The following is a 27,862-nucleotide window of genomic DNA, read 5'->3' on the forward strand; positions in this document are numbered from 1 at the left end:
CTTAGAATCTTCCTGCTAGCCAAACAAATAGGCCGGGTTGCCGCCAGGGTCAAATCACGCGTTAGTGCGGCACTGCAAGCCTAGGTCCTGCTCATTGATAAGTAATGCTCCAGCAAACGCCTCGAGTCTTTTGTCTTCTTCTTTATGGATACTGTCTCCTTCCTTCTTCACCTGTTTGAAACCAACCAAATCCATCAAAATGGATGGGTTAAAGATTGAACAACTTCAATCTCTTCAATCCAAAGATCAAGCCGCACTCCTCGATACTGTGGATGAGATTCGTCGTCATGGCGTGAACCGTTACGTGTCTCTGCCTCAGCTAATCGTCTCCGGCGACCAGAGCTCTGGTAAAAGCTCTGTGCTGGAGGCTATTTCTGGCGTCCAATTCCCAGTCAACGATGGCTTATGTACTCGCTTCACCACAGAAGTCATTCTGCGTCGCGCAACCAAGAGTTTGGCCACCGTCAAGCTCATTCCCTCAAAAGACGCGCCGCAATATCACAAAGAAAAGCTATCACTGTTCGAAAAAAGCTCTCTCAATCATGCTGAGATCCCTGACCTAATCTCAGAAGCAAAGACATTCATGGGTCTTACCGGGACTAGTACCTTTTCTCGCGACGTTCTGCAACTGGAAGTTTCTGGTCCCAAGCTGCCTCATTTAACGCTGGTCGATCTTCCAGGTTTGATTCATCACCCCAACAAGGAGCAAACTGAAGAAGATGTTCGCATCCCAAAAGAACTAGTCCAAAAGTACATGTCACAACCGCGAAGCATCGTGCTAGCTATCGTGACTGCGAAGAATGATACCTCGAATCAAGTTGTGCTGGAAATGGCTAAGGCGGCTGATCCTGAGGGCAGCAGGACAATGGGAATCATCACCAAACCAGATTGTCTGATCAAAGACAGTCCCAATGAATCAAATTTCTTTGCCCTAGCCAGCAACAAGGAAACGCATTTCAGGCTTGATTGGCATGTTTTGCGTAACGGCGATTTCAACGAGCGCAAGGACTCTGGCTTCAACAGAGATACAGTGGAGAAGGACTTCTTTGCATCGACGATATGGAAAAACTTACCAAGCCACAAACGTGGAGTGGAGGCGCTGCGTACGAGACTAAGCCATGTGTTGTACCAGCAAATTCAGAAAGAGCTTCCGAGTCTTATCAAGGAAATAGAAGCCGAATTGGCAGCTTGCAAGACGACTTTGGATCGACTCGGTGCCCCTCGCGATACTCCTAGTAGCCGACGACAGTATCTGACAGGAATTGCTGGTCAATTTTTGGACCTAGTTCGAGCGGGCACCGAAGGGATCTACCAGGATCCATTTTTTCGACCTCTATCTTCCGGGTTTTCGATGATGAGTGAGATGAAGAAAACGCGCTTACGCGCAAAAGTGAGAATGGAAGAGCAAGCATTCCTTAACAAAATGCACAAATATGGTCACACCCATATTATTGTCTCTGAAGGCTTCAATGGAGAAGGCGTCAACCCTCAGGAACGGCTGTTTGAAACTGGCTCCAAGGATGGTCAGACTGTTATTCCTGAGGAAAGATACCTATCGAAAATTCGGAATCTTCTGGATATCAGCAAAGGAAGAGAACTTCCGGGCACTTTTACACCCCTTATCGTCGGTGACTTGTTCATTCACCAATCCAAAAATTGGAAGCCATTTGCCATGGACTTTGTTGAAAGTGTATGGAATCTTGTTACGGAGTTTCTAGATGATGTCTTAATTTATGTTGCTGATGAAAACGTGAGGCAAGCGCTGTTAGAAGAGATCGTTGGTCCAGCAATGGAAAAGATCCTGGCAAAACTCAAAGACAAGGTCACTGAGTTACACTCGCCTTATGCTCGCGCGTCGCCAGCAACTCTAAACCCCCGATTTGTCAAGGAGCTCGAACATCGACGGTCTCAACAAGCTGCGAACCTGCCTGTCCAACCAATTTCTCTGTTCAATAAGACATATACTAATGATTCTGACTGGCATGCATGCCGTGAGCTGCTGCTTCTAATGCAAACCTACTATACAATTGCTCTTGATGTCTTTGTGGATAATATCTCGAATCTTGCCGTCGAGAATTGTCTGATGAATGCGCTTGAGAATCTGCTGTCCCCTCTTACAGTATCTGAGATGAGTGACGAAGAGCTCGAGAATATTGCATTTGAATCACCAGATATTCATGAATTGCGCACTCAGACACTCGAAAAGCAGTTATCTCTTCAGAAGAGTTTTGACTTGTGTCGTCGGCAAGGAAGAAAATTGGCTTCGAATCGACTTAACGAAGAGGCACAAAAGGCAGTGGTTTTGCCAACTTCGGTTACAGAAGGGCTTGCAAAAGTGAATATTTCACCAGCCGCCTCCACAGCAACACCTATAAAGGTACTTACTTGGCCACCTCTTCTTATATTCTTATTGTTGAGACGAATGCTAATATTTTTCTCCCATAGTCTGAACCCTTCAACGGCACTATCTCTCAACCAATGACCCAAGGTCCTGCCACATTGCCGGGTTCAAGTGGTTCTGGGTATAGTTCCACGAACGGGTTTGGCGCGAATACTGCCGAAAACGTATTCGGTACCGGAGGTGGTTTTAATTCTCAAGGTGGACTTGGCTACAAGGACAGCTTTGGTTCGAATACTACTGGAGGCGGGTTTGGTCCTACAGTGATAGGTTCTACAAGCGCCTTTGGCACGAATACTACCGGAACCCCTTTCGGTTCTGTAGGCGGCTTCGGGTCCACAGCACCACTGGCATCAACCCCATTAAAAGACGTCGCAGCACTATCAAAGAAGACTGGCCTGAGCAAGGATGTCCATAGAGGTAATGAAAAATAGCTTCCTCCAGTACAAATCAATGTATTATGTCAAGTCATTTAAGTTGATATGTTTGGATATGATGAGAAATTGAATAAATCTGACAATCTATATACAAGGACCGGTTGATTTCTCTTATTTCGCAATGATTCCGACTAGTGCCGAGATTGTTTCTAGCGGAAGTTCTGGCGAAGGAGGGTATGGAGAAGATCAGGATTCCCGGAATCCTACCATGCTAGATCTTCTTGCTCATATATCTGCCGGTTCTCAACGCTCCCCATTCACTGGCACTGTACCTTGTAAATACTCCGCGGAGGTTCGTTTACCCCTTCAACATACTCGTGTTTGGTCCGTTATGAATGAAAATGGAAGAGCTCACAGGTATGATCTGACTATAGGAGATTCGACTTAAGGACTACCACGTTTTCGGATTGCCGAACAAAGTTCCTGCTAAGGAGGAAGGAATCTGAAGATTGTCTAAGGGTAACTGTATCATTTTATTATAGATAGTACTTTATTCTCAGCAAGGTTCAATAAACGAGTCTGAATTGTTGTCTGCAATGGACTTGGGGTTTACCTTAGCGTAGGGTTTAGGGCAAACATGGTTATCACCTGCCTAATCAGGAAAAACCTCGGAGGACTCATGCCTAGTTGGGCATATTTTACGAACCGACCAATAAGAATGGCATTAACGTGTGTCTTATCCTGTTTCAGGTTAGACCGCATCAGTCAATGCCTCACAAGCTACGTACTCTGTCCATCATCTCCCTCCTTTGAACGATCCCATTGTATCCACGGAGTCCATAAGATCATTTACATCCTTAGTTTGGTATACAGGGCCCTCGGCATCGTGACTTGTCGATAATTCCCCTGGCTTGAATGGAGCTCCACTCTCTTCAGGGCCTTTTGACTGGCAGACAACGGCCCGCCTTCGCATCCACCCTTTACGGTAGTTATTTGTATCTGGCCTTACGGCATAAGCCACCAACGCTCTTCCTGGGCTTCTTATATACATACATGTCGACGACAACAACCTCTAATAATTCGCCAAATCCCGGGTCCACCGAGATTGACACCTCGAACGGTCGCCGGCGCCGGCGCTGGGCGCCTAAAGTCCGGACGGGATGTTTAACGTGCAAGTGAGTACTATGACAGTAAAATTTAAAAGGATCAAAATGAGACGCTCATTAGATGATATTCAAGGATTCGACGAGTTAAATGCGATGAGGCTAAGCCCAGGTAGGATTATACTCTCTATGATCATCCGATGTGACGGCGATTCGTGATCCTGATTTGGAAGGAAGACACTAAAATCTCATTATTTGCTTGCCTAGCTGCGAAAAATGCACTTCAACTGGACGCGAATGCGATGGATACGAGGATAATGCCGTAGAAGCTCAGAAAGTTGTCCGAAGCCGGCCATCTAATGCAGCCACCAAACAGCCCAATACCTCTAGGGCTAGGGCTCTGGTACCAGTGCCGGGAGGCGCAACAGCAGCACTACCATATGTTGTGTCATGGTTGCCATTCTACGGTGGCGAGCTACAAAAGCGGCATTTCGATTTTTTCCAATCAGTGACATCTTCAGCCCTGTCATCATTTTATGGAAGCGATTTCTGGGCTCAAGAGACGCTACAAGTTGCGCATCAATATCCGGCTTTGTTTCATGCCATTACGGCTTTTGGGAGTATACATCATAGTTATTTGAGCGATGAGACGCCATCGGATGTTCCCCGTGCTGGGACGAATAATCATATAGAATTTGGGCTCTCAGAATTCAATAAAGCTATCAAATCCATGTCTGCACTCATGACGCAAAAAGAGCTTTCTATCCATGACCAGCAGGCGATTTTGACGACCTGTGTGCTTTTCATTTGTCTTAGCTCTCTTCAGGGGCGACAGTCGCAGGCATTTATGCACGTCAAACACGGGTTGAGGATGATTCATCATTGGCATCTGAACAATCGAGCGATTACCCCAGAAGAAAAAAACGCAATAGATACGCTACTGCTTACATTTGTCCGGTTAGATACGCAAATACGACCATACATTGTTGGCCAAGAATCGCTTTTGCAGTGGACGGACGAAGATATAGTCGCCACTCTATCTCCTCAGCGGACATTTCAGACTATTTTTGAAGCGTATTTTGATCTTGAAGTACTCCTCAACAAGCTTTTTCGTCTGAATTTCAATGGGTACTCATTCACACAGCTTGCTCTGGAGATAGAGTTGCTGAGAAACCAGGGGGAGATTTGGGACAGCCAGTTTGCCCATTTGTTATCTACTATTACGCCCACTGCTTCGGAGTTGGATGCATTAGATTTCATCCGACTGCAGCGAGAGTACGCACGGGGTATTCTGGCTTGTTTAGTGATCAATGCCGAGGACAATGTGCACGACGATTTGATTCCGATATACCAGGCAATAATGGATCTTGCCCACAAGGTTCTTCAAAGGGACCGCTACACGCCACGTCACGGCGTACCAGACAGTCAAAAACTTGAACATCCAATCTTTGTCCTCGGCAGCACCACCATCGAGCCGCTTTTCTTCACCGCGACACGCTGCCGTGAGCCTGTCCTTCGCCGGCGCGCACTGCATCTACTGCGCCTGTGCCCTCGGCGCGAGGGGATTTGCGAGGGCATGATGGCCGCCAAGATCGTCCAAAAGGTTATCGAAGTCGAAGAACAAGAATGCTCCCGATACATTGACTGGAACAACCACCACCCATCCGCAGCCACCACTCCTACATCATCCCTCCAATTGCTACCAGTAAGAACATCACCCCACGGCCAAAACAGCATTTTCCGCGCAACATCCGAATCCATAAACGTAATCCTCAACCATCTCGACATCCCCACCAGCCCCCTCAACTACCCAACAACGCCCCAAACCGGAGTCGCAAATATAGCATCATCGAAATCCAGTACAAAGCCACTGGTATGGAAAAGTCAGTGCTCTGAAAAGGGGAAATGGGTCTGCGAGAAACATCGGGTTGTTGAGACGCAGTTCTTGCTGTTTACTGAGAGACAGGCAAAGATTGTGATTTGGACGGGGGAGGATTTTGAGTTGAATAGGAAGGGGAGGGAGATGGTTTTGACCTGGTGGTAGTTCTTTGAAAGGCTCTGGTTGCAAGTGTTTTCTATGTATCACAATTTTTGGATACGTGAGTATTGGATTTGAAGTGTATGTAGAGGTACAATATACATGCACATATAGCCTTTCTTGCCCTGACAACAGACTTGCAAATTCCAGCCCCACCACAAAATATACCTATATCTGGACGCTTTGCGAGGGAGAATTTTTGTAGCCTGTATAGATCGAAACGCAACACGGCCATCTTCAACCTTCAGCACGCTAACAGGCACATTGACCTTCATACATTCCTGACTGGGATGATTCACTGGGAGCGGAAAATCCGGCAACATGCGAGACATTGGTCTGGCACTTGGGCTATTGCCAGCCCTCGGTCCACTCATCATCTTCTTACCAATACGGAATCTATAAAAGCGACTGTGAAGCTCTTGGTGACAAGTAACGCATAAGCTACTACTGTTAAACAGTTGACCAAAAGGGATGCGCCATTCGAGACTTATCAAGCTCCAGTAAGCAAATGTGAATGACATAGCCCAGAGTCATTCTAAACTGAACCATATGTGTATTTAGGGCTTAGGGCTAGGGCTTATCGGACCGGGTCGTTTTTCATCTTCTCGATTACTTCGATCTTGTTTCTTCATGTTGCGAGTTCGTGGGTTTAAATTCTATCATGCTTTAATATCATCTTAATTGCTATCTGGGTAAGTGTTATAAGTTACATTGAATCCATCGTTTACCTCAGCTAAAAACGTGTTCTAATTTGGCCCGGCTTTCCCCTTGCTTGCTCATATCAACAAATATTCAAGAACATCAAAGACATGCTCAATGTTCCTTCCGAGGATATTTCTAGGTTATCATGACCATCTTCTCTAAGTTGTATTGTTTATCTTCGATGAATGAATCATGCTATCATTAATGTAACGCAGCGCCCCTCTGCCTATCAATGCGGGGTAGAAAAGGGTCGCTGATAAGAGAGGCCTCAAACAGCCACAAACGACATATCATTTCAGGTATCTAACGATCCTATTCTTGCAACTTTGTGACATCTCTAGAGGGAAGAAGAACTGCTTTGAGAGAGCATGGCGTCATATCACCAGAACAACAGTGCAGTCTCTGCGGGTGTGCAGCAGGACGACTTGACCATTCCGGTAGATTCTCTAACCTCCATAACATGTACCTGACACTCATGAATATAAACTTAACAAAATCCAGTTGATTGATTTCTCATCCTTCCTAAGCGGTGACCCAAAAACAAAACAAGCAACAGCCTCAGCAATCTTACATGCGTTTCGTACTAGCGGGTTCCTCTACCTCTCCAACGCGGGCATCACCCCTAGCACCGTCCAGAACATCTTCGCCCATTCTGCCAGATTCTTCGATCGCCCTGAACCACAAAAGGAAGCCCTGAGCTGGGACACGCCCGAGTCCAATCGTGGATATGTGACATTCGGCAGAGAGAAAGTTACGCAATCCGCCGATCCGGAGGAGATATTGCGCCTTCGAGCCGCTAACCCAGACTATAAGGAGACAATGGAAATTGGACGAGAGGGTGTAGAAGGGTTACCGAATAAATGGCCTGACTGTTTCGATGCAGAGGGGAGAGACTTTACGAGTGTGATGCGTGCGTTTCATGATACGTGCAAGGAACTTCATATGCAGGTTATGCGTGCCATTGCCCTGGGGATGGGGTACGAGGAGACTTTCTTTGATGAATATACCGATGTCGGCGATAATACACTGCGATTACTGCACTATCCACCTGTTCTCAAGAGCGTGTTTGAGAATAATCCGGACGCTGTGAGAGCGGGACCTCATTCAGACTACGGCTCAGTTACACTGCTCTTCCAGGATGACATTGGCGGTCTCGAAGTTAAATCTCCGCAAAATACGTGGGTGCGCGCTGTGCCCATCAAGAACACGATTGTTGTGAATGCGGGTGATCTGTTGGCGCGATGGAGTAATGATACAATCAAGAGCACAAACCATCGTGTTGTTCAGCCTCCTGCTGCATCTGGGAGCTCGACCGAGGGGTCGGGTCTGTATCCCACGCGATATAGTGTGGCGTACTTTTGCAATCCGAATTTCGACAAAACTATCGAGGCATTACCGGGGACTTATGGTAACGTTAGCGAGAAGAAGTATGAGCCTATCAAGAGTGGTGACTATTTGACGATGAGATTGGCTGCTACCTACTGAGCTGATTCGCCCGTATGTGTATGTATAAATACAATATGCAACATATTTCATCACCTTTAATCTCAAGCATGCGTAGTTATAGAGCTGTCGGTCCGATGATCCTGAGTTAGGGCTACGGCAATTGTCCAGAGTTTGCCACCTTGCTGAGGCTAGCCTGTACGGAGTAGGTTGTCGGCTATGAAGTATGAATTCCAAGAGTTAAGGAAAATCTAAAATAAGTTTAATAAGTTAATTGACCGTTGTCAACACGCCATCTTTGAAAGGGGAGGAAAAAACAACAGAGAAAAATCCCGACGTGCAGCGTGACTGGCTAGGCTCCCAAAAAGGAAAAGCGTCTCGGCTGAAATGACTCTCTCGAGGAACAAACCCCCCCTGTACGATAAGCCAACATCAACTAGTCAGGCACAGTGGCAGACCAGTTCCCCGCGAAAATATCCCATTTGGCCTTAACATAAACTGGCGCTCGCCTAAAATAGACCAACTTTGACAGACCGTATGAAGTCGAGAACGAGGGCCGTGTGGCAATCTCAGGCCATGGTGGAGTCCGGCTGGGGGGAATTGTACCAAGTCACCAAGAAGCACATATTAAGACATTCATGAATTGCTCTCCGGGGTTCATGTCTGAATTATCTTAAATGCTGGCATTCCGATCTTTGACCATTGCTGGTGAAGATCTGTCACTCACTTATTTGCCAACATGAAGTGGACCTACCTCACCCTGGCTCTGGCAACAGCCACAGCTGTTGCCCTTCCATCTCCCAACAAACCAGCGGAGAAGCCACACCCAGGCAAAGGAGATGACGATTGTGTTTGTGATGCTGATGGCCTCCTAGATCTGCTCGAGGAACTGCCATCAGCGGGTGCGTTCTGTCGTCGTTTGCTTGACATTGCTCCTGTCGTCATCACAAGCACTCGCTCCGCAACTCCCTCGCCTCAGACTGTTTGGAACACGAATACCGTGACGGACACTCATACCTGGACTCAGACAAACACCGATGTGCTGTGGGCAACAGTCACCGGTTCTCCTTCGACCGTCACTCAATACGTTACTGTTACCGATACTGAGTCTGTACCTGCCACTGTCACGGACACGGATTTCGCTACGATTACAGGTTATGTCACCGCCGATGTCACATCATCTGTTTTTGTCACCAACACTCGGACGCTGACAAGTGACCTCACACAAACCGAAACGGATTATTTCACGAACGTTGCGTACAACACGCAGTCTGTTTATGTTACTGAAACCGTCACGGAAAGCTATACCAACACGATCACTGACTACTCCACACTCGTTGTTATTGACTACATCACCTCAACAGTGCCATCCTATGTGTCAAACTACATTACGGATGTCACGACTCAGACCATTACAAACTATCACACAGCTACTTTAACCTTGTCTTTTACCGATACTGCCACAGCTACAGTCTCGGACGTAGAGTCAATTACCTTAACTGTACCCGAGACTGCCACTACATACCAGACTACATCGCCTACCGTCATTCAAACAGAGGTTGATACCGTATCTAACACCATTCCGGTTACTCAAGTCATTGACACTACCGCAACAGCTACTGCTTTCACCACCACTTCTGTCACTGCCACTGTTACGGCGCCTCTACGTCGACGTGCGCTTGCTGAGCGCAAGTCTGGCTCAGATCATCCCACTCCGAACGAGTTAAAAGATTACTCGCGTGAGAAGCTTTCCAGTGCTTGCTCAGAGTTGCATGTTCCTGCTGCCACCGAAACAGTATGGGTCACTCAGGTTGTAGCTCGGCCAACGGTATGCTATCTGTTTATTCCGGTCCCAGTTCTAATATGCTAACAATTGAATAGGTTACCCGCACCACTACCACCCATGTTCCGGCCGCAGGTGCGCAGACCGTTGTCGTCACCATGTATGTCACCGATTACGTGACCTTGGCGCCAGCTCCTGTGACAGTTGCAGAAACAACTGTTGTAGAGCAAACTGTCCCATATGTTGTGACCGTTGACGTTACCAGCACTGCTGACGTGACTCTCACAAACACCGAAACCGATGTGGCTACTATAACTGCGACTGAGGACCAGTGGGCAACAGTGACTGACTGGGTCACTTTCGATTCCACTGTGGATGCCACCTCATCTGTTACTCTCACTATTGATGTCAGTGAGACCGCTTCAGTGACCGCTTGGGTCACCACTACAGCTACGCCCACAATAACAAGCGACGTGACGGTCACCCAGGCTGTCCCTCAAACCGTGGATGTGACAATTGACCAGACTGCCACCGCAACCGCTGACGTGACGAACACCGACACTATATCGACGACTTCCACGATGACTGTTACAACAACGGTCGATGTTGTTCAGGTCTCGACCTTCACTTCGACATCGTCTGTGACCATAACAATCACCGCACCAGTTACAGTCCCAACCACTGTTTACACAACCGTCCCAGTCACACAGACAGTTCAATCAGTATCAACCATTGACGTGACGGTTACTAAAACAGTTTCAGCAACGACAACTACAACGTTCACACCAGTTCCAACATGCGGTTTCAATGTGATCCAAAACGGTGACTTCAACACCGGTGCAGTTAGCCCGTGGACCATCGCCCCAACCGGTGCCAGCACCTACAGTTTTGTACCTGGCTGGTCCAACACACTTTCATTGGACAGTGTTCAAACTGGTTCAGGAACCACTACTCTAAAGCAGGTACTCAAGACAGTCGCCGGTAAAACATATGCATTTTCGGTTAATTACGACTTTTCTGGTCGCACCTCCGGGGCATCTTTTGCGTGCGCATTCGATAACGCAGGTTCTACAAATCTCGTATCAAAGCTATCCACCGCAGCACCTTATGTGTGGCAAACATTCTCCGGGTCTATGGTTGCCTCCTCGTCATCTACTACCATGACCTGTACGATCCATTCTGCTCAAGGGCTTTCCCTAGTGCTGGATAACTTCAGCTTACAGTGCTAGTTGGGCACTCACTACCTTTCTGTGTGATTTCCTTCGCTGTACTTTATTCTAGTATTAATATCTAGTCGAATGCTTTTCATCAAGGGGTGCGGTGTGCTGTTATGTCTTATAATATATCATTCCACCGAGCATAAGATGGTCTCTAAGTATCAATTGTCGGAGTTATAGCACTTGAGGTCTAGAGCCTTGAAAGTGCGTCTTCTCAATTACTTTCATATATTGATATTCTTTCAATGTTCCCTGGACTAAGTCCTCTAGCGTTGGAGAAGAGGCTTCTGGGTTACGTCTATCATGACTTTTCAATGTTTAAGTGAAAACCCAGCGCACGTATATCGACTATCTACTTTGCAATATACCATCATGCCCAGGTGGCTTCTGTATTTAATACCGTTAAGACATAATCTATCCATACCGGGCATTCTCTACCTCGTCATCAAACCACGTCGGCATAACCCCATAATTATAAACAATGCTTTTCACCTTCGTATAACTCTCATACGCCTCACGCCCATTCTCCTTCCCGATACCGCTTTCCTTGAACCCGCCCCAAGGAGATGAAGGATCATTCAGATGGTGCCCATTCACCCAAACAATCCCGGCTTCGATTTTACCTGCAACGCGATGTCCCTGTGTAAAGTCTTGAGTCCAGATAGAAGCCCCCAAGGCGTAATTCGTGCCATTGGCGATCTGCACAATCTCGCCTTCCGATTTGCAGCGAATTATGGCAATGACAGGGCCAAAGACTTCGTTACAAGAAAGATCCGATTTAGCGTGGGTCTCGATCAAGGTTGGCTCAAAAAAGTACCCCTTATCTTGATGAGCAGCCGGCTTTCCACCACATAACACCTTTCCGCCTTCTTTTTCAGTTGTTGCTCGTGAGACGAATGCCGCGCATCTTTCAACAGCAGCTTTGTTGATTACAGCGCCGATTTGCGTTTGGGGATCAGTCGGGTCACCCAGCCGCAATGCCCTTGTCCTCTTGACCAACAACTCCACAAAGTCATCATATATATTCGTGTGGACAAGTAATCGACTACCGGTTACACAAGTTTGTCCGCTGGCAATAAAACTAGCAAATAACGCCGCTTTGACGGCATTTTCAACATTCATCGACTCGAATATGCAGACGGGTGCTTTCCCGCCTAACTCGGCCGTGATGGGGATCATATTTAGAGACGCCGAGGGTGCAATGGCTTGATATGTCGCTAGACCCCCCGTAAGATCGATTTTGGATAATGTGGGTGTCTCGCAGAGATATTTCCCTGTTTCTCGGCCATAGCCCGAGATAATTTGTAGCGTTCCATCTGGCAAACCAGCTTCCTTGAACAATGCTCCCAGCTTCAGAATGGATATGGGTGCTAGTTCAGAAGGTTTTACAATCACCACATTCCCAGCAGCAAGTGCTGCGCCTATCTTTTTGGTGCTGATCAACAACGGATGATTCCAGGGTGTGATCTGAGCCACAACACCTAATGGTAACCGAGTCAGGGTATTGACAACGGGGCCCTTGAAAGGCGTCACAGCACCTTCTTGGGTGCGTGCCAGACTAGCAAAATATTCCAGCCATTCAGGGATACGTGCTAATTGAGCACGCATTTCGCGAACAGGGCGACCAGTCTGTTGGACTTCGAGCTCAACGAATTCCAGGATGCGGGCACGCAGCAACGTAGCTGCTTTGGACAGAACTACAAATCGTTCAGAGGCATCAGCTTTAGACCATGCGCCTTGGTTGAAATTTTGCCATGATTTTGTGACGATTTCTTGCACTTCGTTGTGAGTTGTGGCGTCGACGGTGGCTATGATTGCTTCGGTTGCTGGGTTGATGACTTGGAGTGTAGAAGACGAAGATGTTGAGAACGTTCCATCTATCCAGTTTGAGTAATGTGGGATTGCTTGGTCTGTCATTTTGTATTTTCTCTTTTCATTGGATTTTCATCACGGAGTTTTGGGAGGATATTCCTTTTTATCAGATGTAGTCTGTAAACATGACCGAGGACTAATAGTTATGAGGGGAATACCCCACTGATAAGATAAGCGTGATACCAATACAACCCTACAATATAAGAGGCCTATTGAAGGAATAGAGCTGTAAATTTGAAACCCAGCCAGCGCCAAAACGAAAATAGGTACTATAATGCTCATTGACTTGTTGAAATAGACCTGCAGTTGCGCGCCTGCGTCCATCCATTCAATGATACGGCGGCGATATCAACTAGAGATCCCGCAATGAATGAGCCGTAGCATGAGATATACTTGGTCTATCGCCAGTATCAGCCAATGCAGTCTCCATTTTTCAGTTCACGCAGCTTGGATTATTCTCGTTGAACTTTCTGGGTAGTTCCTGGGCTGAAAGAAGTCGTCATGTATACCCATCCATCCGCGTCGGACTTCCTTTCACGTTTAAGAGAATTGTTTGTGTACAAGTTGAATGCAGGTAAATAAATTGTCAGCTAACTAGATAGCACTGGTAATAAGACTTGGTCGGTCTATTTGAGGGATTGAAAGTGTCTTGACATTTGTGATGCGTACCAATCCAAGGTTGAGGTCCAATAAATGTTTATATTGGATGAAAAAATATATCTGGACAGATGCAAAGATGTAAATCTAAAAATAGCCATTCCATGGTGTTATACTTGTATTCTATATTTGAGAGAGATTTAAATAACCAAATTCAGACATAAACTCATCTTGAGCAATCCGAGAAAGTAAGCCTCAGACAAGTGTTTGTACCGGACATATTCCTCAAAAAGTTGTGGTCGCTTACTAACTAATATTTGATCTGAATTCACTCGGACAAGCAAGAATGGATGAGACATCAGCCACAATTAATCAGCCACGATTCCCCAGCCACAAGTGGGACCGGCTCAATACGCATTGCCAGAGCAATCACTGTTTTAATTCCTGTAATTAATACATAGTATGTCGTCCCTGTATGATCCAGACCAATCAAAATAATGAACTGTAACGATACGAGTCATGTGCCAGTAATATACATATCGATCTCGGCTGCAAACGGCGGATCTGGCGGAACCATGGAAAGGGCCAAAGATCCGCTTGTAACGGGCCGAAAACAGCATATAATTGAACCAATCAGAAGCTATTTAACATTACTCTGTAGTACTCTGTTCAAAATTATATTCCTTCTTCTAGTGCATGGGTGTACTACAGAGTACACAGTACCTTGTAAATAAGTACCCAAAGCATAAACGGAGACCGTCAAAAGGTAGTTTTAAGTTTTTAGACCTTTTTTGGAGCTTATCTCTTCGTGGACTTGACTTCCGACTGGATCGGCCGTTTTGATCAGTGATGATGAAATAATTGATTCCTTCGGCCCGAGTCCTTAGAACTAGGTTGTATTTGCAACTCAAATAGCCCCGTTTGGGTCAGATTGCAACCTGTGCAAGTTGATTTGTGAAGGTGCTGGCTGCCTTTGACTCGAGCTCTATGAATAGTAAATGGATACAATAGTTACATTGTATCGTACGGAGTCAGTAACTGTATCTTGACTAGAGTGCGTAATCTTGACTGGAGTGCGTAATCTTGATTTTGCTAAATCCTAAGTTAACTTAGTACTCACAATTAACTTCCTCTGTATGAGACATCGTGTAATTACCGATTGCTATCTCCGCGTTGCCCGTGGCTGTTCTAATTATTACTCCGCTTACCAATTCCCTGGTTTCCGACTACAAAGTTTGCCTTAGTCGCCAGCTTCTCTTCAACTGTGGTACTTGCCTCATCTTTTTCCTGATCCGTATTATTCTCACCAGCGGCGACGATGGCCTGCTAATACCTACTTTCGCTTCATTTCATTTTTATCTCTATTGATATCAGTCACGATCGTTGCAAATATGGGCATCGTGTGATCCCATTCTCCTGTCGCTTCTTCTCGTTTACCTCTACGAACATCTGATTGATCGATTCACCCGGCCGTGCCGCCACAGCTGACAAGATCGGGAAGAAACATCGAAAAACACCAAGCGATAGAGCAGTTAACCCAACAGACAAACAAACAAACCTCCTCCGCCATGTCTATCCTTTCTTTGAAAAGGACGCTGATGTCCGCGATCCTTCTCCTATCAACCTCACGCCCAGTTTCAGCACAGAGCATATTTTCATTCCTCCCAAGTGCCGCCACCTCAAACTTCCCAGCATGCGGTCTCTCATGTCAACTCCTTCTCGAGGCTCAGGCAGCCTGTGTCCCCCCTCAGGCAGCCGTCACAAACCCCGATACCTATGTTTCTTGTTTCTGTCAATCGGCTTTGATTTCCGGCCTGCCGTATACCGCTTCCATGTGTCCGACCTGCACGACTGCGTCGGATCAACAGTTGTTGATAAATTGGTATAAAGGTTATTGCGCTGGTGGATTCCGATCGACCATGACTACTTCTACTACCGCGACGACAAGCGTTACGAGTACCACTGGTATCAACACAGCCTCCGCTACCAGTACATCTTCATCCAGCCATAAAGAATCCTCGCCGTCGTCGGATAGTACATTATCCAGTGGTTCAGGGAACTGGTTAGTTTCTGCCGTTTGATTTTGTGGGATGAGGATTACTAACCCGAAATAGGTTCTCTACGCACTGGAGATGGGTGGTAATGATAATCGTCCTTGCGGTCGGTTTCTCCGTACTCGCCGCTGTAGCTGTATGGCTAAAGAAACGTTTCGACGCCAGACAACCAGGTCTCTATCACGGCGACGACCATAAGGGCGGCGCTTCGGGAGGTAGCCTCACTCCAGCGGCAGGTTTCTTCGCGGGAAGTCTGCGTAACTTGTCCAGAAGCAACGTCAACAGCACTCGAGCTTCAACAGACAATAGCAGCAACAATGTCGCTGTTGCTTCAAAGGTGCCCAAGATGCAACAACAGCCCAGCATGTCAACGACAAGCTTCTCCAATCGCCGTTCGAGCACATTGACCAATTCCGTTATGAGCAATGGCAACAGCATCATGAACAACAATGGCCATGAAATGTGGGGGCCTAATCAAGCGCGTAATTTCGAGAATATCGCGCCCGTCGAAGAGCCAGTTTTCAGGAATTCAATGGCCACGGCCGCTGCAGCAGCAGCATTCGGAGGCGGCGCAGCAGGCACCGAAGCAGAATCAGGCCCGGAAGCAATAGGAATAGCAACAACAACAGCCAACGACTCCCGCACGGATCTATCGAGCGTCGGCACCGGAGGAGGAAGAGCAACACCCAGAAATCAGAACAGATTGAGTGGGCAGTCCGCCTCCGCATCGAATTTACATCACCAACATCAAATGCAGCAACAAGCAACACCACTCTTGCGAGAGGCACAATCGCACCGCGAATTGCAGACATCTCCTACTCCCGTTAGCCAAATTCACGATTAGATTTCTCTTTTGATGTTTTCGCCTGAATAATTGCTCTATTTTGGGAGTTGTATGCATGCATATATGATTGATCGATTGAACAGTGTCCCATAATTCCTTCACTTTGATCTCCTCGTCTATTGTCATTCATTTTGTTTATAATCATCGATCTCGGCACATTTTATTTTGTTTCTGTTTCTGTTTGGTTATTGCACTTGGGTACGTGCGGTGTTCATATTTCTGGGTTATCATGACGTGTTTATATACTTTGCTCTGTGTCTCTCCCTCGCTGGGACTAGTTGGTTTTAAAGTTTTTAAGGTTATCTACATGGAATGTTGGGGTTAACTTTACTTTCCGTTGTTCGTTTGCAAATATCTCTGAACTTTTGCTTCATTCAGTTCTGGAATGTAAGGGGTGCGGTGTTTAGGCATGTGTTGATGGATACAAGGGATAAACGTTCAAAAATTGGGTACATACTAAACAGGCTGGGTAGAATCTAATGACTTCGGGTTTACATTTCATAATATAGTAGACTAAGATACACTAATACTAACGATCTTCACATCTTCCTCCGGCTTCTCCTTCTTAACCCTCACATTCTCAATCCTATGCACAACATCTAACCCGGCAACTGCTCTGCCAAAAATCGTATGTTTCCCATCCAACCACGGCGTCTTTTCAGTGGTTATAAAAAACTGTGACCCGTTCGAATTGGGTCCCGCATTCGCCATACTCAGCGTGTATGGTTTATCGTGTTTGATGGTTGGTGAGATCTCATCTTTGAATTCACCGCCCCAGATACTTTCGCCGCCTGTGCCGTCACCCAGAGGGTCGCCACCTTGGATCATGAATTTGCGGATTACGCGGTGGAAGATTGTGTTGTTGTAGTATCCCTGGCGGGCGTGAGTGACGAAGTTTTCGACGGTGAGGGGTGCGATTTGAGGGAATAAGCGGAGGTGGATGTCGCCCATTGTTGTGTGCAGGATTGCGGCTGTTCCTGATTCGGTCTTTTTGGTTGTGCTTTCTTTTGATGTGATGTCGCCTTCGTGGGGTTTCTCGTTTTGAATGTCGCGGGTGGATTTGTTGATTTCGGTGTCGTTGGTGAACATGTAGAATCGGACTTTGCCGAATCCAGTGGATATGAGGATGGGGTCGCGTTCTTCGGATTCTTGGAGTAGAGGGTTGGAACTAGCCGCCATACTGACTGTGACGACTCCTTTCTTTTGCGGTTGGCCTTGGTACATCGCCAGATTCAAGGCGCGAAAAGGTTCGTCCTTGCCGTATACTCGGACCACACGGTTGGTGAATGTGTTGATGCATTTGATGCCATGAAGGGATCCGTATAATATAAAATGACCAGACTCGTCAAAAATGACATTGACTCTTGAACGCGACACGGGATTCTCAATGTCGCGCTCAACGGCTATTCGTCGTCCAAACTCGACTTCTTCTAGTCGATCCAGCGCCGTCCCAGCTTCTTGCATATCGGTGATTGTGGTCAATGACTCATCATATGTCCTGGACAGCTTTCCCGATTGAAAGTCAAACACCCGGACTTGTCGATCAGGGAATGAAAAGGTAGCAAATTGTTTACCGGAGGGCGAAATTGTTATTGACGAAGGCACTGATTTCTTCTTTCGAAATTCAAACAGATTTGTGGATGATTTCAGCTCGAACACGTTATCTGGCTTGGAAAAGTCGTCGGATGGTCTCCAATATTCAATCATACCGGCTTCGTCAGCTGAAATAACACAATCGAATAGATTGTTGAACACCAGCGCAACAACTGGCTTTCTGTGAATTGAAGTGAGTGTATGTAGTGGCTGGCGGTTCTCTCCTCGGCCGTCAAAAATGGTTATTGTAGGCGTGGCTTCATCCGTAACTGCAAGCAGAGGCAGGGATGCACCACGTTTGTGCACCCAACAGACACATCTCGGCGTGAATTCAAGATCGAACATCGCGAGAAGATCTGGTCCAGGTTAGCATTGAATACACCATACCCAACGTTCGGTCTTACCAAAAGTAATAACGTCAAATATTTTCACTGTTTTATCCGTTCCTGCAGTAGCAAAACTCCTGCCATCCGCGCTGACAGTTGTGCTGGTAATCTCGCCGGCATGCGCGCGGAACTCCTTGACAAACTCCACTCCAACAGCTATTTTCTTCCAGAACTTGACAACGCCATCAACCGAGCTCGTGATAAGAAAGTCGGTCGATGGCGTAATGTTCACGTACGACAGCTGGTCCCTGTGCATGAGCGATTTGGAATACCGTTGCGACGTGGGTAGCGCGTTCACGTAGACTTTCTCGAAAGCGAGCTTGCGTCGTTTTTTCTTGGGCGCAGCTGCAGACGGTAGCGCTGGGCCAAAGTCATCGTCGGAGGAAGAGTCATCGCCTGTACATTGTCAGTTCCAAGCTTCTCATACAGTACTAAAGGTATGTCGCGAGCTCACCATTCTCGCCGGGCGTGTCGTCTGCCAATTCCGACAATGGCCTCTTGTTGGACACAGCCTCGGCGGTTTCTTGAGCTGCCATTATATGCAGTTGATTATTTGTGAAACCAAGTAGATAACAGTAAGAAAACAGAATTTCTGAAGCTGCGGAGTTTTGTAAGGTCCTCAAGAGGACTTCGAAGAGACTAATGACGGAGACGAACAAACGCACGGACCAAGTCCCCTAAGCCTAACTTTTTATCAAAACACCTCCCCGCCATCTATCTGTGCTGCACATCCACCAACAAGGAGCAACAACCACAACCAGACATTATGGCGAGCAATAATCCTACGCAAATTTTCGCTGACGATGTGGTGGAGGAGAAGGGAGAGAATGCTCGTCTCTCCGCTTTTGTCGGTGCTATTGCTGTGGGAGACTTGGTGAAGTCAACCTTAGGTCCTAAGGGCATGGACAAAATATTGCAATCTGCGTGCGTTTTTTCTCTCGGAAACACCTATATTTCGGCGCTGACATAGAATGTTCCTTACAGATCCACCGGAGAAATTTTGGTTACCAACGATGGAGCTACCATTTTGAAGTCAATCGCACTCGACAATGCCGCCGCCAAGGTACGAATCTCTCGATAATGAATAGAGTAAATAGGGGGCAGTTTTGACCGGGATTTTGTATAGGTCCTTGTCAACATCTCTAAAGTTCAAGACGATGAAGTCGGTGATGGAACTACCTCCGTGACAGTCCTCGCAGCCGAGTTACTCAGACAAGCCGAGATCCTCGTGGACAAAAAGATTCACCCCCAGACCATCATCGACGGATACCGGATAGCCAGCAAAGCCGCACTTGCCGCTCTCGAAAAGTCCGCCGTTGACCGCAGTAACGATCCTATTGCTTTCCGCAAAGATTTGCACGCCATCGCCCGCACGACGCTCAGTTCCAAGGTTCTTGCTCAGGACCGCGAGCACTTTGCTACCCTCGCTTGTGACGCCGTGCTTCGATTGAAGGGATCAACCGATCTCAGTCATATCCAGATCATCAAGAAGGCGGGTGGCAAGCTTTCAGACTCTTACTTGGATGAGGGTTTCATTCTCGACAAGAAGTTTGGCGTTAACCAGCCCAAGCGCGTGGAGAATGCGAAGATTTTGGTCGCCAACACGGCTATGGACACAGATAAGATTAAGATTTTCGGTGCTCGTGTGAAGGTGAATATTAGTTCTACTTGATGCTATACTGCATATGCTAAAGTATTTACAGGTCGACAGCACCGGCAAGCTTGCCGACTTAGAAAAGGCCGAGCGGGAAAAGATGCGCCAAAAGGTTGAGAAGATCAAGTCACATGGCATCAATTGCTTGTATGTCATATCAAACCGGCGGTATATCTTGCAATACTAATGTGTTATTTAGTGTCAACCGACAGCTTATCTACAACTGGCCAGAGCAACTTTTCAGCGAAGCCGGAATTGCCAGTATCGAACATGCAGATTTCGATGGTATGGTTACCTCCACAAATCTTAATTCGTCAAGATGAAGAGTCAGGGAAAATGCTAACATGGAGTAGGTGTTGAGCGACTAGCACTCGTTACCGGAGCAGAGATTGCATCGACATTTGACAACCCAGACCAAGTTCAGCTTGGTCATGCCGACTTGATTGAGGAAATTATCATTGGAGAAGACACATTGCTCCGATTTTCCGGAGTTGCCAAGGGCGAAGGTGTGTATTACCATCAAAAAAACTAAAACTTGAAACAGTCTGCTGATAGGTTGTAGCTTGCACCATTGTTTTGCGTGGATCTACCGAACAGCTCCTTGATGAAGCAGAACGTTCTCTTCACGATGCTCTTGCCGTTCTTTCCCAGACTGTCAAAGAGCCCAAGGTTACTCTTGGTGGTGGATGTGCTGAGATGACCATGAGCTTGGCTGTTGAGCAGGCTGCTCAGAACACGACAGGAAAGAAACAACTTGGTATGTTCAGTCAACTCCCTGTTATACAGTATTTCTAATCTTGGACCAGCTGTTGATGCCTTTGCTCTCGCACTCCGACAACTCCCCACCATCCTCGCCGACAACGCTGGTCTCGACAGCTCCGATCTCGTTGCCCGCCTCCGACAAGCCATCAGCAAAGGCATGGCCAGCTCTGGCTTGGATCTGTTCGAGAATAAGATTAGCAACATGGCCGAACTCGGTGTTGTGGAAGCATACAAACTCAAGAGAGCCGTTGTCAGCTCTGCCTCTGAAGCCGCAGAGTTGTTGTTGCGCGTGGACAACATTATCCGTGCTGCTCCCCGGCGGCGTGAGCGTATGTAAATGAAGGATGAAAACTTGATAGAGGGGTAGTAGAGACGAGGCCAGGAAAAAGTTGTATGAAATGTGATGATTGTTCATTGCATGAGTTATTTTGTACAATGTAGCAACTGCAGTAATATACTAATATTAGTCTACCAACTGCATAACATTTCAAGTAGACGAATCACGTCCTAAGTAATTAGGCGCGTAGAGGATTTTACAGCAGGTTGCAGCTACGCACATGAAGCTCCAGCAAGCCACGAAGATCAAACCGCTTTGGATTCCAATCATTATGTACATGAATTAGCTTCCTATCACCCCCTAATCGTTATCATTGCAGCTCATATCTCATATGCTCCTGCTCCTGTGCCTGTGCCTGACTAGGAACATGCACTTGATCGCCAGGCATCTCCGCCTGCGTCACAACCCCCAGATGATACTGATACTGCCGCTGATACGGCGACACACCACCCAACTCCTGCGCCCCTCCACCCGGATACTGATAATACCCCTGCGACTCAGAATGAAGCTCACTCGTCCTTCCTGACGACAGATCATCACTAATCGGCGACGTGGGCGCCACAAGGCCAGCTGGAAGCCCTGATGCGGGCACGGCCGCTGGATTATGTTCTTGTTGTTCTTGTTGTTGTTGTTGTTGTTGTTGTTGCTGCTGCTGTAATTGTTGTTGTAGTTGATCTATTTGTTGCTGTAATCGTTGCTGTTCTTGCGCATGTTGCGCATCGAGCTCGGGTTTGTGTTCGTTATACATTGGAATCACGGCTGCATTCTCTTTGTCTCCTCCCACTGTGTTTACGGGCGTATGTGCGGTTGTTGATGTTGTAGCGATACCAGCCGCGGCTGCATCGGTCTTGCGGCGGCGACGCGTACAGCAATATACGATCCAGGCGATGACACCGCCGATGATAGCGAGACTGCCTACTCCTGCGCCGACGCCGACTCCTATTTTGGCGCCATTGCTAAGGCCGGAGGAGCTTTGTGTTCCATTGCTACTGCTGCTGTTGCTGTTGATACTGCTGCCGGAGCCGGAAGAGGAGGAGGAGTTGCCATCGCTGGTGCCCGAGGGAGAACTGCCGGTTGAGGAAACGGTACTGGTAGTCTCTGCGGCGGCGCCCGTGGCCGTGATTGTGATGGTGGTGACTTGGCCACCTGGAATGGATATGGTGTTCGTGACGGTTTTAGGGCTGGCAGTTGCGGTTGCGATTCCGGTGGCGATTCCGGTTGCAGTTAGAGTTGCAGTCAACGATGATATATATGAGGCTATAAATTAACGCGTATGAGCATGGACGAGGGTCTAGAGAGTGATAGATCCACAAACCTATATCTGTCGGATAAGTAGTCGGTATAGAATATGAATAGGTACTCGAACAGGCTGAAGCCGGAACTCTTGTAATTGAAACGCCATAGTCGCTGCAGAATGCTTGACTTTCATTCCAGACAACTATTGTAAAGCGGGGGGAAAAAAATCAGGTCATGGTATATGTGTATTCTCTTGCAAGGATCTGAACGTACGATTGTCGTCTGAGGCACTGCAACTACTGCGCACACAGCATGAGCTTATAGTATGGAAAGTAGTCGACTTGCACAAACATGTGTAGTCAGTCGAACTGCAGTTCGGATCGGTTTCGGAAGCAAGTGTGGCGCAGGGTTGCTATAGTTTTCGTTGAGAATTAATCGCGTGCATAGCAATCAAGAAATTAGGGAGTATTCATCTTGAAAGACTTACAGCACATATTGGCAGATAACCCCATACATTTGACTGGCCAACTGCTGTCTCAACCACCAGCAGCGACAATATTAACGTCTCAAGACGCATGTGGCTTTTCTTGTTTTCTTCTTTGTCATTCGCCTTTTGCTGATATGGGAATTGGCACGTGGGTGTCGAGTCTCGACCCCGGAAAGTGACTTTTGCACCGAGTCCCTAATCGTGAAGTTTGTGAAGGATGGTTTAAAAAGAAGAGAGAAGGAATGTCTCGCTTCTGACTCAAGTCTACAGAGCTCTATTTCCCCACCCCTGTTGTAGAGCCGTGAGGTCCAAGCCTGGTCAAACACTAAGCCTCCCGAGAGTTTCCAGGCACTAAGGACATTTACACTGCTATTTCCCCGCTCTAGATCGCCGATAGGGTAGCTTACAACCCTAGTCCTAGGCTTGCCAGCCATTTTATCGTATAAGGTACTACCCCATATGCAGATAAAGTCAACAGACAGGACTTGTGGCTTAGCTGCATGGGATACAACATACTAGCAGGCCAGTGCTACATTATTGACACTCTCCATCTGTTTAGGGACTTTAGGCATGACTCTGTCCTCAACACATAGGGGCGTGACAAAATGTGCCTGAGATGTTGAAGTCTTCCAAATCCGGTAATGGCCGTGGAGGCTAAGATCTGGATTGGGCTAGATTAGGCGATGGTCCAATCATCATAGTTGTATATATGCTTAATCCAATTTAGTCTATTCTAGTGCAGCTCGGCACGTTGGCCTTCGACCCGCTTTGATATCGAGGTTATTCTGAGACGGTGATTGGCTGATTAGTATATTCGTCTGATTTGACTTGTTTCGGTTAGTTAGGGCTAGGTACATCAGTTTTGTTATGATCACATTTCTGGTCAAGATGAATGTTTTGAGGAGTTTTGGAGAAGAACATCCTCATGATATATATATATATATATATATATATAACGGGCATGCTCTTTCCCCTAGACTAGGCCGCTCATATGGGTCGGCCAGACAGATTGCCACATCGGACGAATCCCAAATCGCTGAAGAAATGAGTTCAGAAGTTAGGAGAGGAGACTAATAGTACACCTATTCCTATGGCTATTAGTGGATGTACTTTGCACTTGGCGAGCAGTTCTAGAGAAAGAGTTGAAATCCAGGTGATGGGCTTTCTCCTGTCGCTACGGATTATGGCTACACTTTGACCATAGCAAATAGAATTATAGCTCATGTACTGTAGAAACAAGTCGATAGGAATTGCCAACCATGGACCCATGGATTTCTTTCAAAATTTCTTGATACATATTGGCCTAATGCTCGTATTTCATAATTTGATAAATCGTAGCCCGTCTCTACCAGTAAGCCAAAAGAATGATGTTCCTTGCACCAAAAGGTTCCATGTTATGCCAGAATAGAACTGGTAAAAAGGTCCTAATGAAGGCTGTTTCCTCATCAAGATGTGACATCCAGCCCAAATTTCAAATTCACTTCAATCACGATCAACTGTCTCATCCTGTTCGGCTCGAACTCCCTTCTAACTTGTCCATGTTTCTTCCGTGCCTCCTCCCCAATATCTCCCGTTATCGAAAGTGATTTGTGTCCTTGTTTGGCTTCTATCTCTCCGAGATCAATCGTATACCCATCCAAACAGTTGTACCATTCTGCTTTCTCAGGAGGGATGAGACTCATGTTCGGTTCAAGTGTAAGATTCAGATAGGCAACCGCTTGTTGCGGTTGTGTGGTTGCGTCGAATAGTTTCTCGTAGTTGCTATACTCGCCCGGTGGTGCTGGAAATGCCATCTTCTTGCGAGCCTTTTCGACGACTAGGACTAGGTGATGCTTTCCTTCCTTCAGCTTGAGTCTTGATGATATTTCTGAGTCTGGAGGGGTGCTGGGTTCGGGCGCGTCTTTTATTCTTAGACGATAGCGGATATTGTTGATGGAATCGATTTCGACCATGTTGTTCGTGGTTCAGTCAAGTATGGATGGGGTAATCCAACTGCCACAGTGAAAAGTCTCTCTAGAAAAAATTTTGCTATCCAGATAGTTGATGTAAGAAGTTGTGTACAAGATTCTAAATGCAGTAGCTGCTTCCTCGTTTATTTGTAGTACAGATCTTGACGTCCGTTTCAATGAATTAAGAAGTGGCACTTATATTTGTGCTTTTGTCTGAAATCAGAAAGACTATTGATCAATATGCTCATGCTGAGTAAGAATAGATGAATGAGTGAGGATACAATAAGCTTTGTTGTTACAGTGTGACAGGAAGCAGAAAATTGTCAATACGACCGGCGTCAATGGGTGGAAATGTACAACCAGTGAATGGAGAAATGGGAATCGAGAATAAAACCTATTATAAAGAAAGAACTATTCAAGATTTTGAAGTTAGTCAATAATCTCCCATGCGAGTTTTAGAATGGTACACATTCACATCTCACTTCTAGAACCCAGAAGACTAGGGTCCAAAATGTTTAATGAATAGCATAGATTCCATAGGCTACGTAATCTTACACCTCACTCATTTATAGGTAGAAAATATCACAATATAAATATTGATTTATGAGATTAAAGATCGTAGTATTAATTCTATCGAGATAAGAAATAGAAGAAAACGAAGAGAAAGAACCAATCCACCGAACCCCCTGAAATCCACATATACCCATCACCTGGCGATTAGACGGGAAACCAGGATGTTACAAGGGATCCAAGAAGAAGACCCAGAAGATTAGTAGATTCTGGAAGACTTTCTCATTTGCTTCAACTGTTCCTCTGTGAAATAGGCCAGGTCGCTTGGCGTGACAGGGTTCTCCCTGGGAGAAGACGGCTTCGAATTTGCCTCTAGCTCAAACCAGAAGCTTAGATCCACCTGTACTTCCTCAAAGCCTTGAGGCTCCTTTTCATCATTCTCATACGTGAAGTTAATTGGCCCAATTACCCTGAAGACGTATTTCCCAGGCTCTAATGTCCAATCACCGAAATGAAATTCATCCTTTGTAAGTGCACTTCGCATCGTGCCGTTGTCCCGATCATCTCCCGGTTTGAAAAATGATCTGAGAAAAGCTTCCTTCTCCGTATCAAAAACCCTCGTGTAGAGGTCACAGTTGCAGTCTCCGGTTACTTTAAAGTCATTTATTTGACGACACTCGAACGGGGGAGGGTTTTTATTGTCTATTGTTAGCCACAACTTGAAATTGCCTGGCGATTTAATCTCAAGAGGCTCCTTTTCGAAGTATCCACGGTCCCCAGTTATGTGTTTAACACCATTGCTGTCTTCAGCATTCAAGATAAAGCGTAGCGTGGCAAATTTTGAAAGATCAGGCTTTGTGCCGGACGTTCTAATGGTTCCGAGCGATAGTGAGCGGTGCAGATCCATGATTATTATGAGGTCGAGTTTATTTAATGATTTAAATAGGCTGATCTGATAGATGTTGTAAGAGAGTTAATGTGGAATATGAAGTCTTCAGGTATATGCAGGGCTTATATAGTCAAGTCCCTCCAGGTCCTGACTTTATACTTACTCATGGGTGTCATTAGTTGAGTCAAGGTAACTATCCATGATGACTATATATTTAACATTGAAGCATTCCAAGATTGATATGACTCTGCGTCTGGAAGAAACTGTGCAGACTTTGATCTGCGGCGACTTATGAAAGTCAGACAGATGAACATCAGACGAATGAATCAGTGTAATGGCCTAACACCTCACTAGACATACCATGCGATGGACCTAGTCATATTTCACCCGTTCTTCGAGTTCGGTATTCAGCAGTCATCGAAAAACAGTTGGTTTGATTCAAGCAGATTATAAAGCAATATACACGTCATGCCCTAACCTGAAACATTTCGAATGTTTTGCCAAGCGGTGCCTTGAATTTTGCATACTTGTCGTATTAACTGTAGAGATATAAATAGTTTCTCACTTAGACAAAATCATCACGCCAAGGTTCCTATAGGGCATTTTCATGACATGTATGTTTCCTTTGGCTATGTAGAAGATCTGGACCCGCAGTCTACCTAGGCAGAAGACTAGAGGGGGCGCTTTAAGTAAGATACAGGAGGATAAACAACAAAGCGTACAGTACATAAAACAAGGCATATGTCACATAGGAAAAGATTCGCCAATATCCAACACAAAATATCCATCCATCATACATTCCAATGCACCGCTAATGTCCAGCATGAGTAGCGCGTATTTCTGCCTGCATAGCGAGAGTTACACTGTTTTTCAGTGCTTCAGATTGAAACTTTGTATCCCATATAATGTCATAATTACTGATCATTCGATTCCAGTCCTTCTTTCTATCGATAATTGATTTCTACTCGCTTCGGTGCTTGAACAAATCTTTTGTCATCATTCACTGGATGAGTCACCATCCCTTGGATACGTTTGTCGCGATCAGTAATGATTCGATGAGGGCCTGGCGGCTTGCCGTTAACTTTTCCATAGTGGTTCTGGTTGGAATAGTCGAAGTTCTCTGCTGGATATGCCCATAAGACTGGCAGCTCTTGTTGACGACCCCGGAGAGGTACACCCTCTAGAGGTTTCAATCCAGCCCTCTCTGCACGAAAGAATTCCTCTTTGTCAAGATGTGCATGTGGCCTCCGGCCATTAGCACGGTTATGGGACGGTGCTGGCGCTTGAGCTATAAGATGCTCTGCGACGTGCAGAGGAAATTCGGAGCGACCAGGGGTATCGCCAGGTCTGTCAATGACTCTCCGAGGCATCTCGTAATACTGATCAGAGAGGTAAGCGTGTTAGCTTTCTGTGTATGTAAACGCCAATGACTTCGGGTCTCCAGCTGTATATTCTTCCGTACTTACATGATATTCGGAGGCCTCTTTGCTTCCACCACAACCCATTCTTTCGCAGCTGTGAGATATTGGGAGACTTAGATTCGACGAAATTGCACGAAGGGTCCCCTTTCTAGCATGGAACTCTGCTTTCTTCAGGCTTTAGCAAGAACGGTTGCAGTTGTATAATAATCT

General features: G+C 46.4%; 12 protein-coding genes across 12 annotated transcripts; 6 read left to right on the forward strand and 6 right to left on the reverse strand.

Annotated features, from left to right (window-relative positions):
* Nucleotides 1–199: 199 nt before the first annotated feature.
* Nucleotides 200–3,281, forward strand: EYB26_004790 (uncharacterized protein; the record flags this gene model as incomplete). The annotated part of the gene is made up of 4 exons (XM_054264081.1): nucleotides 200–2,377; nucleotides 2,446–2,818; nucleotides 2,931–3,127; nucleotides 3,210–3,281. 4 exons carry the CDS (start codon nucleotides 200–202, stop codon nucleotides 3,279–3,281), a joined length of 2,820 nt encoding a protein of 939 aa, XP_054120056.1.
* A 547-nt stretch (nucleotides 3,282–3,828) lies between these two features.
* On the forward strand, nucleotides 3,829–5,922 carry EYB26_004791 (uncharacterized protein; the record flags this gene model as incomplete). The annotated part of the gene is made up of 3 exons (XM_054264082.1): nucleotides 3,829–3,950; nucleotides 4,015–4,050; nucleotides 4,146–5,922. The coding sequence occupies 3 exons, from the start codon at nucleotides 3,829–3,831 to the stop codon at nucleotides 5,920–5,922; spliced, it is 1,935 nt and encodes a 644-aa protein (XP_054120057.1).
* Nucleotides 5,923–6,986: 1,064 nt separating this feature from the next.
* EYB26_004792 (uncharacterized protein) lies at nucleotides 6,987–8,103 on the forward strand (the record flags this gene model as incomplete). Its single annotated transcript, XM_054264083.1, has 2 exons — nucleotides 6,987–7,055; nucleotides 7,120–8,103. 2 exons carry the CDS (start codon nucleotides 6,987–6,989, stop codon nucleotides 8,101–8,103), a joined length of 1,053 nt encoding a protein of 350 aa, XP_054120058.1.
* Nucleotides 8,104–8,800: 697 nt separating this feature from the next.
* Nucleotides 8,801–11,073, forward strand: EYB26_004793 (uncharacterized protein; the record flags this gene model as incomplete). Its single annotated transcript, XM_054264084.1, has 2 exons — nucleotides 8,801–9,889; nucleotides 9,943–11,073. 2 exons carry the CDS (start codon nucleotides 8,801–8,803, stop codon nucleotides 11,071–11,073), a joined length of 2,220 nt encoding a protein of 739 aa, XP_054120059.1.
* A 402-nt stretch (nucleotides 11,074–11,475) lies between these two features.
* Nucleotides 11,476–12,978, reverse strand: EYB26_004794 (uncharacterized protein; the record flags this gene model as incomplete). Its single annotated transcript, XM_054264085.1, has 1 exon — nucleotides 11,476–12,978. One exon carries the CDS (start codon nucleotides 12,976–12,978, stop codon nucleotides 11,476–11,478), a length of 1,503 nt encoding a protein of 500 aa, XP_054120060.1.
* A 2,471-nt stretch (nucleotides 12,979–15,449) lies between these two features.
* Nucleotides 15,450–16,428, forward strand: EYB26_004795 (uncharacterized protein; the record flags this gene model as incomplete). The annotated part of the gene is made up of 2 exons (XM_054264086.1): nucleotides 15,450–15,592; nucleotides 15,645–16,428. 2 exons carry the CDS (start codon nucleotides 15,450–15,452, stop codon nucleotides 16,426–16,428), a joined length of 927 nt encoding a protein of 308 aa, XP_054120061.1.
* Nucleotides 16,429–16,941: 513 nt separating this feature from the next.
* EYB26_004796 (uncharacterized protein) lies at nucleotides 16,942–18,943 on the reverse strand (the record flags this gene model as incomplete). Its single annotated transcript, XM_054264087.1, has 3 exons — nucleotides 16,942–18,377; nucleotides 18,426–18,803; nucleotides 18,862–18,943. 3 exons carry the CDS (start codon nucleotides 18,941–18,943, stop codon nucleotides 16,942–16,944), a joined length of 1,896 nt encoding a protein of 631 aa, XP_054120062.1.
* A 230-nt stretch (nucleotides 18,944–19,173) lies between these two features.
* EYB26_004797 (uncharacterized protein) lies at nucleotides 19,174–21,160 on the forward strand (the record flags this gene model as incomplete). The annotated part of the gene is made up of 8 exons (XM_054264088.1): nucleotides 19,174–19,331; nucleotides 19,392–19,470; nucleotides 19,534–20,058; nucleotides 20,111–20,208; nucleotides 20,261–20,346; nucleotides 20,415–20,567; nucleotides 20,624–20,818; nucleotides 20,868–21,160. The coding sequence occupies 8 exons, from the start codon at nucleotides 19,174–19,176 to the stop codon at nucleotides 21,158–21,160; spliced, it is 1,587 nt and encodes a 528-aa protein (XP_054120063.1).
* Nucleotides 21,161–21,470: 310 nt separating this feature from the next.
* On the reverse strand, nucleotides 21,471–22,890 carry EYB26_004798 (uncharacterized protein; the record flags this gene model as incomplete). Its single annotated transcript, XM_054264089.1, has 2 exons — nucleotides 21,471–22,417; nucleotides 22,884–22,890. 2 exons carry the CDS (start codon nucleotides 22,888–22,890, stop codon nucleotides 21,471–21,473), a joined length of 954 nt encoding a protein of 317 aa, XP_054120064.1.
* A 1,438-nt stretch (nucleotides 22,891–24,328) lies between these two features.
* EYB26_004799 (uncharacterized protein) lies at nucleotides 24,329–24,835 on the reverse strand (the record flags this gene model as incomplete). Its single annotated transcript, XM_054264090.1, has 1 exon — nucleotides 24,329–24,835. The coding sequence occupies one exon, from the start codon at nucleotides 24,833–24,835 to the stop codon at nucleotides 24,329–24,331; it is 507 nt and encodes a 168-aa protein (XP_054120065.1).
* A 766-nt stretch (nucleotides 24,836–25,601) lies between these two features.
* On the reverse strand, nucleotides 25,602–26,249 carry EYB26_004800 (uncharacterized protein; the record flags this gene model as incomplete). The annotated part of the gene is made up of 1 exon (XM_054264091.1): nucleotides 25,602–26,249. The coding sequence occupies one exon, from the start codon at nucleotides 26,247–26,249 to the stop codon at nucleotides 25,602–25,604; it is 648 nt and encodes a 215-aa protein (XP_054120066.1).
* A 926-nt stretch (nucleotides 26,250–27,175) lies between these two features.
* On the reverse strand, nucleotides 27,176–27,601 carry EYB26_004801 (uncharacterized protein; the record flags this gene model as incomplete). Its single annotated transcript, XM_054264092.1, has 1 exon — nucleotides 27,176–27,601. One exon carries the CDS (start codon nucleotides 27,599–27,601, stop codon nucleotides 27,176–27,178), a length of 426 nt encoding a protein of 141 aa, XP_054120067.1.
* Between the last annotated feature and the right edge of the window lie 261 nt (nucleotides 27,602–27,862).

Source organism: Talaromyces marneffei, chromosome 3, assembly GCF_009556855.1.
Source record: "Talaromyces marneffei chromosome 3, complete sequence".
In the NCBI taxonomy this organism is placed as follows: Eukaryota; Fungi; Ascomycota; class Eurotiomycetes; order Eurotiales; family Trichocomaceae; genus Talaromyces; species Talaromyces marneffei.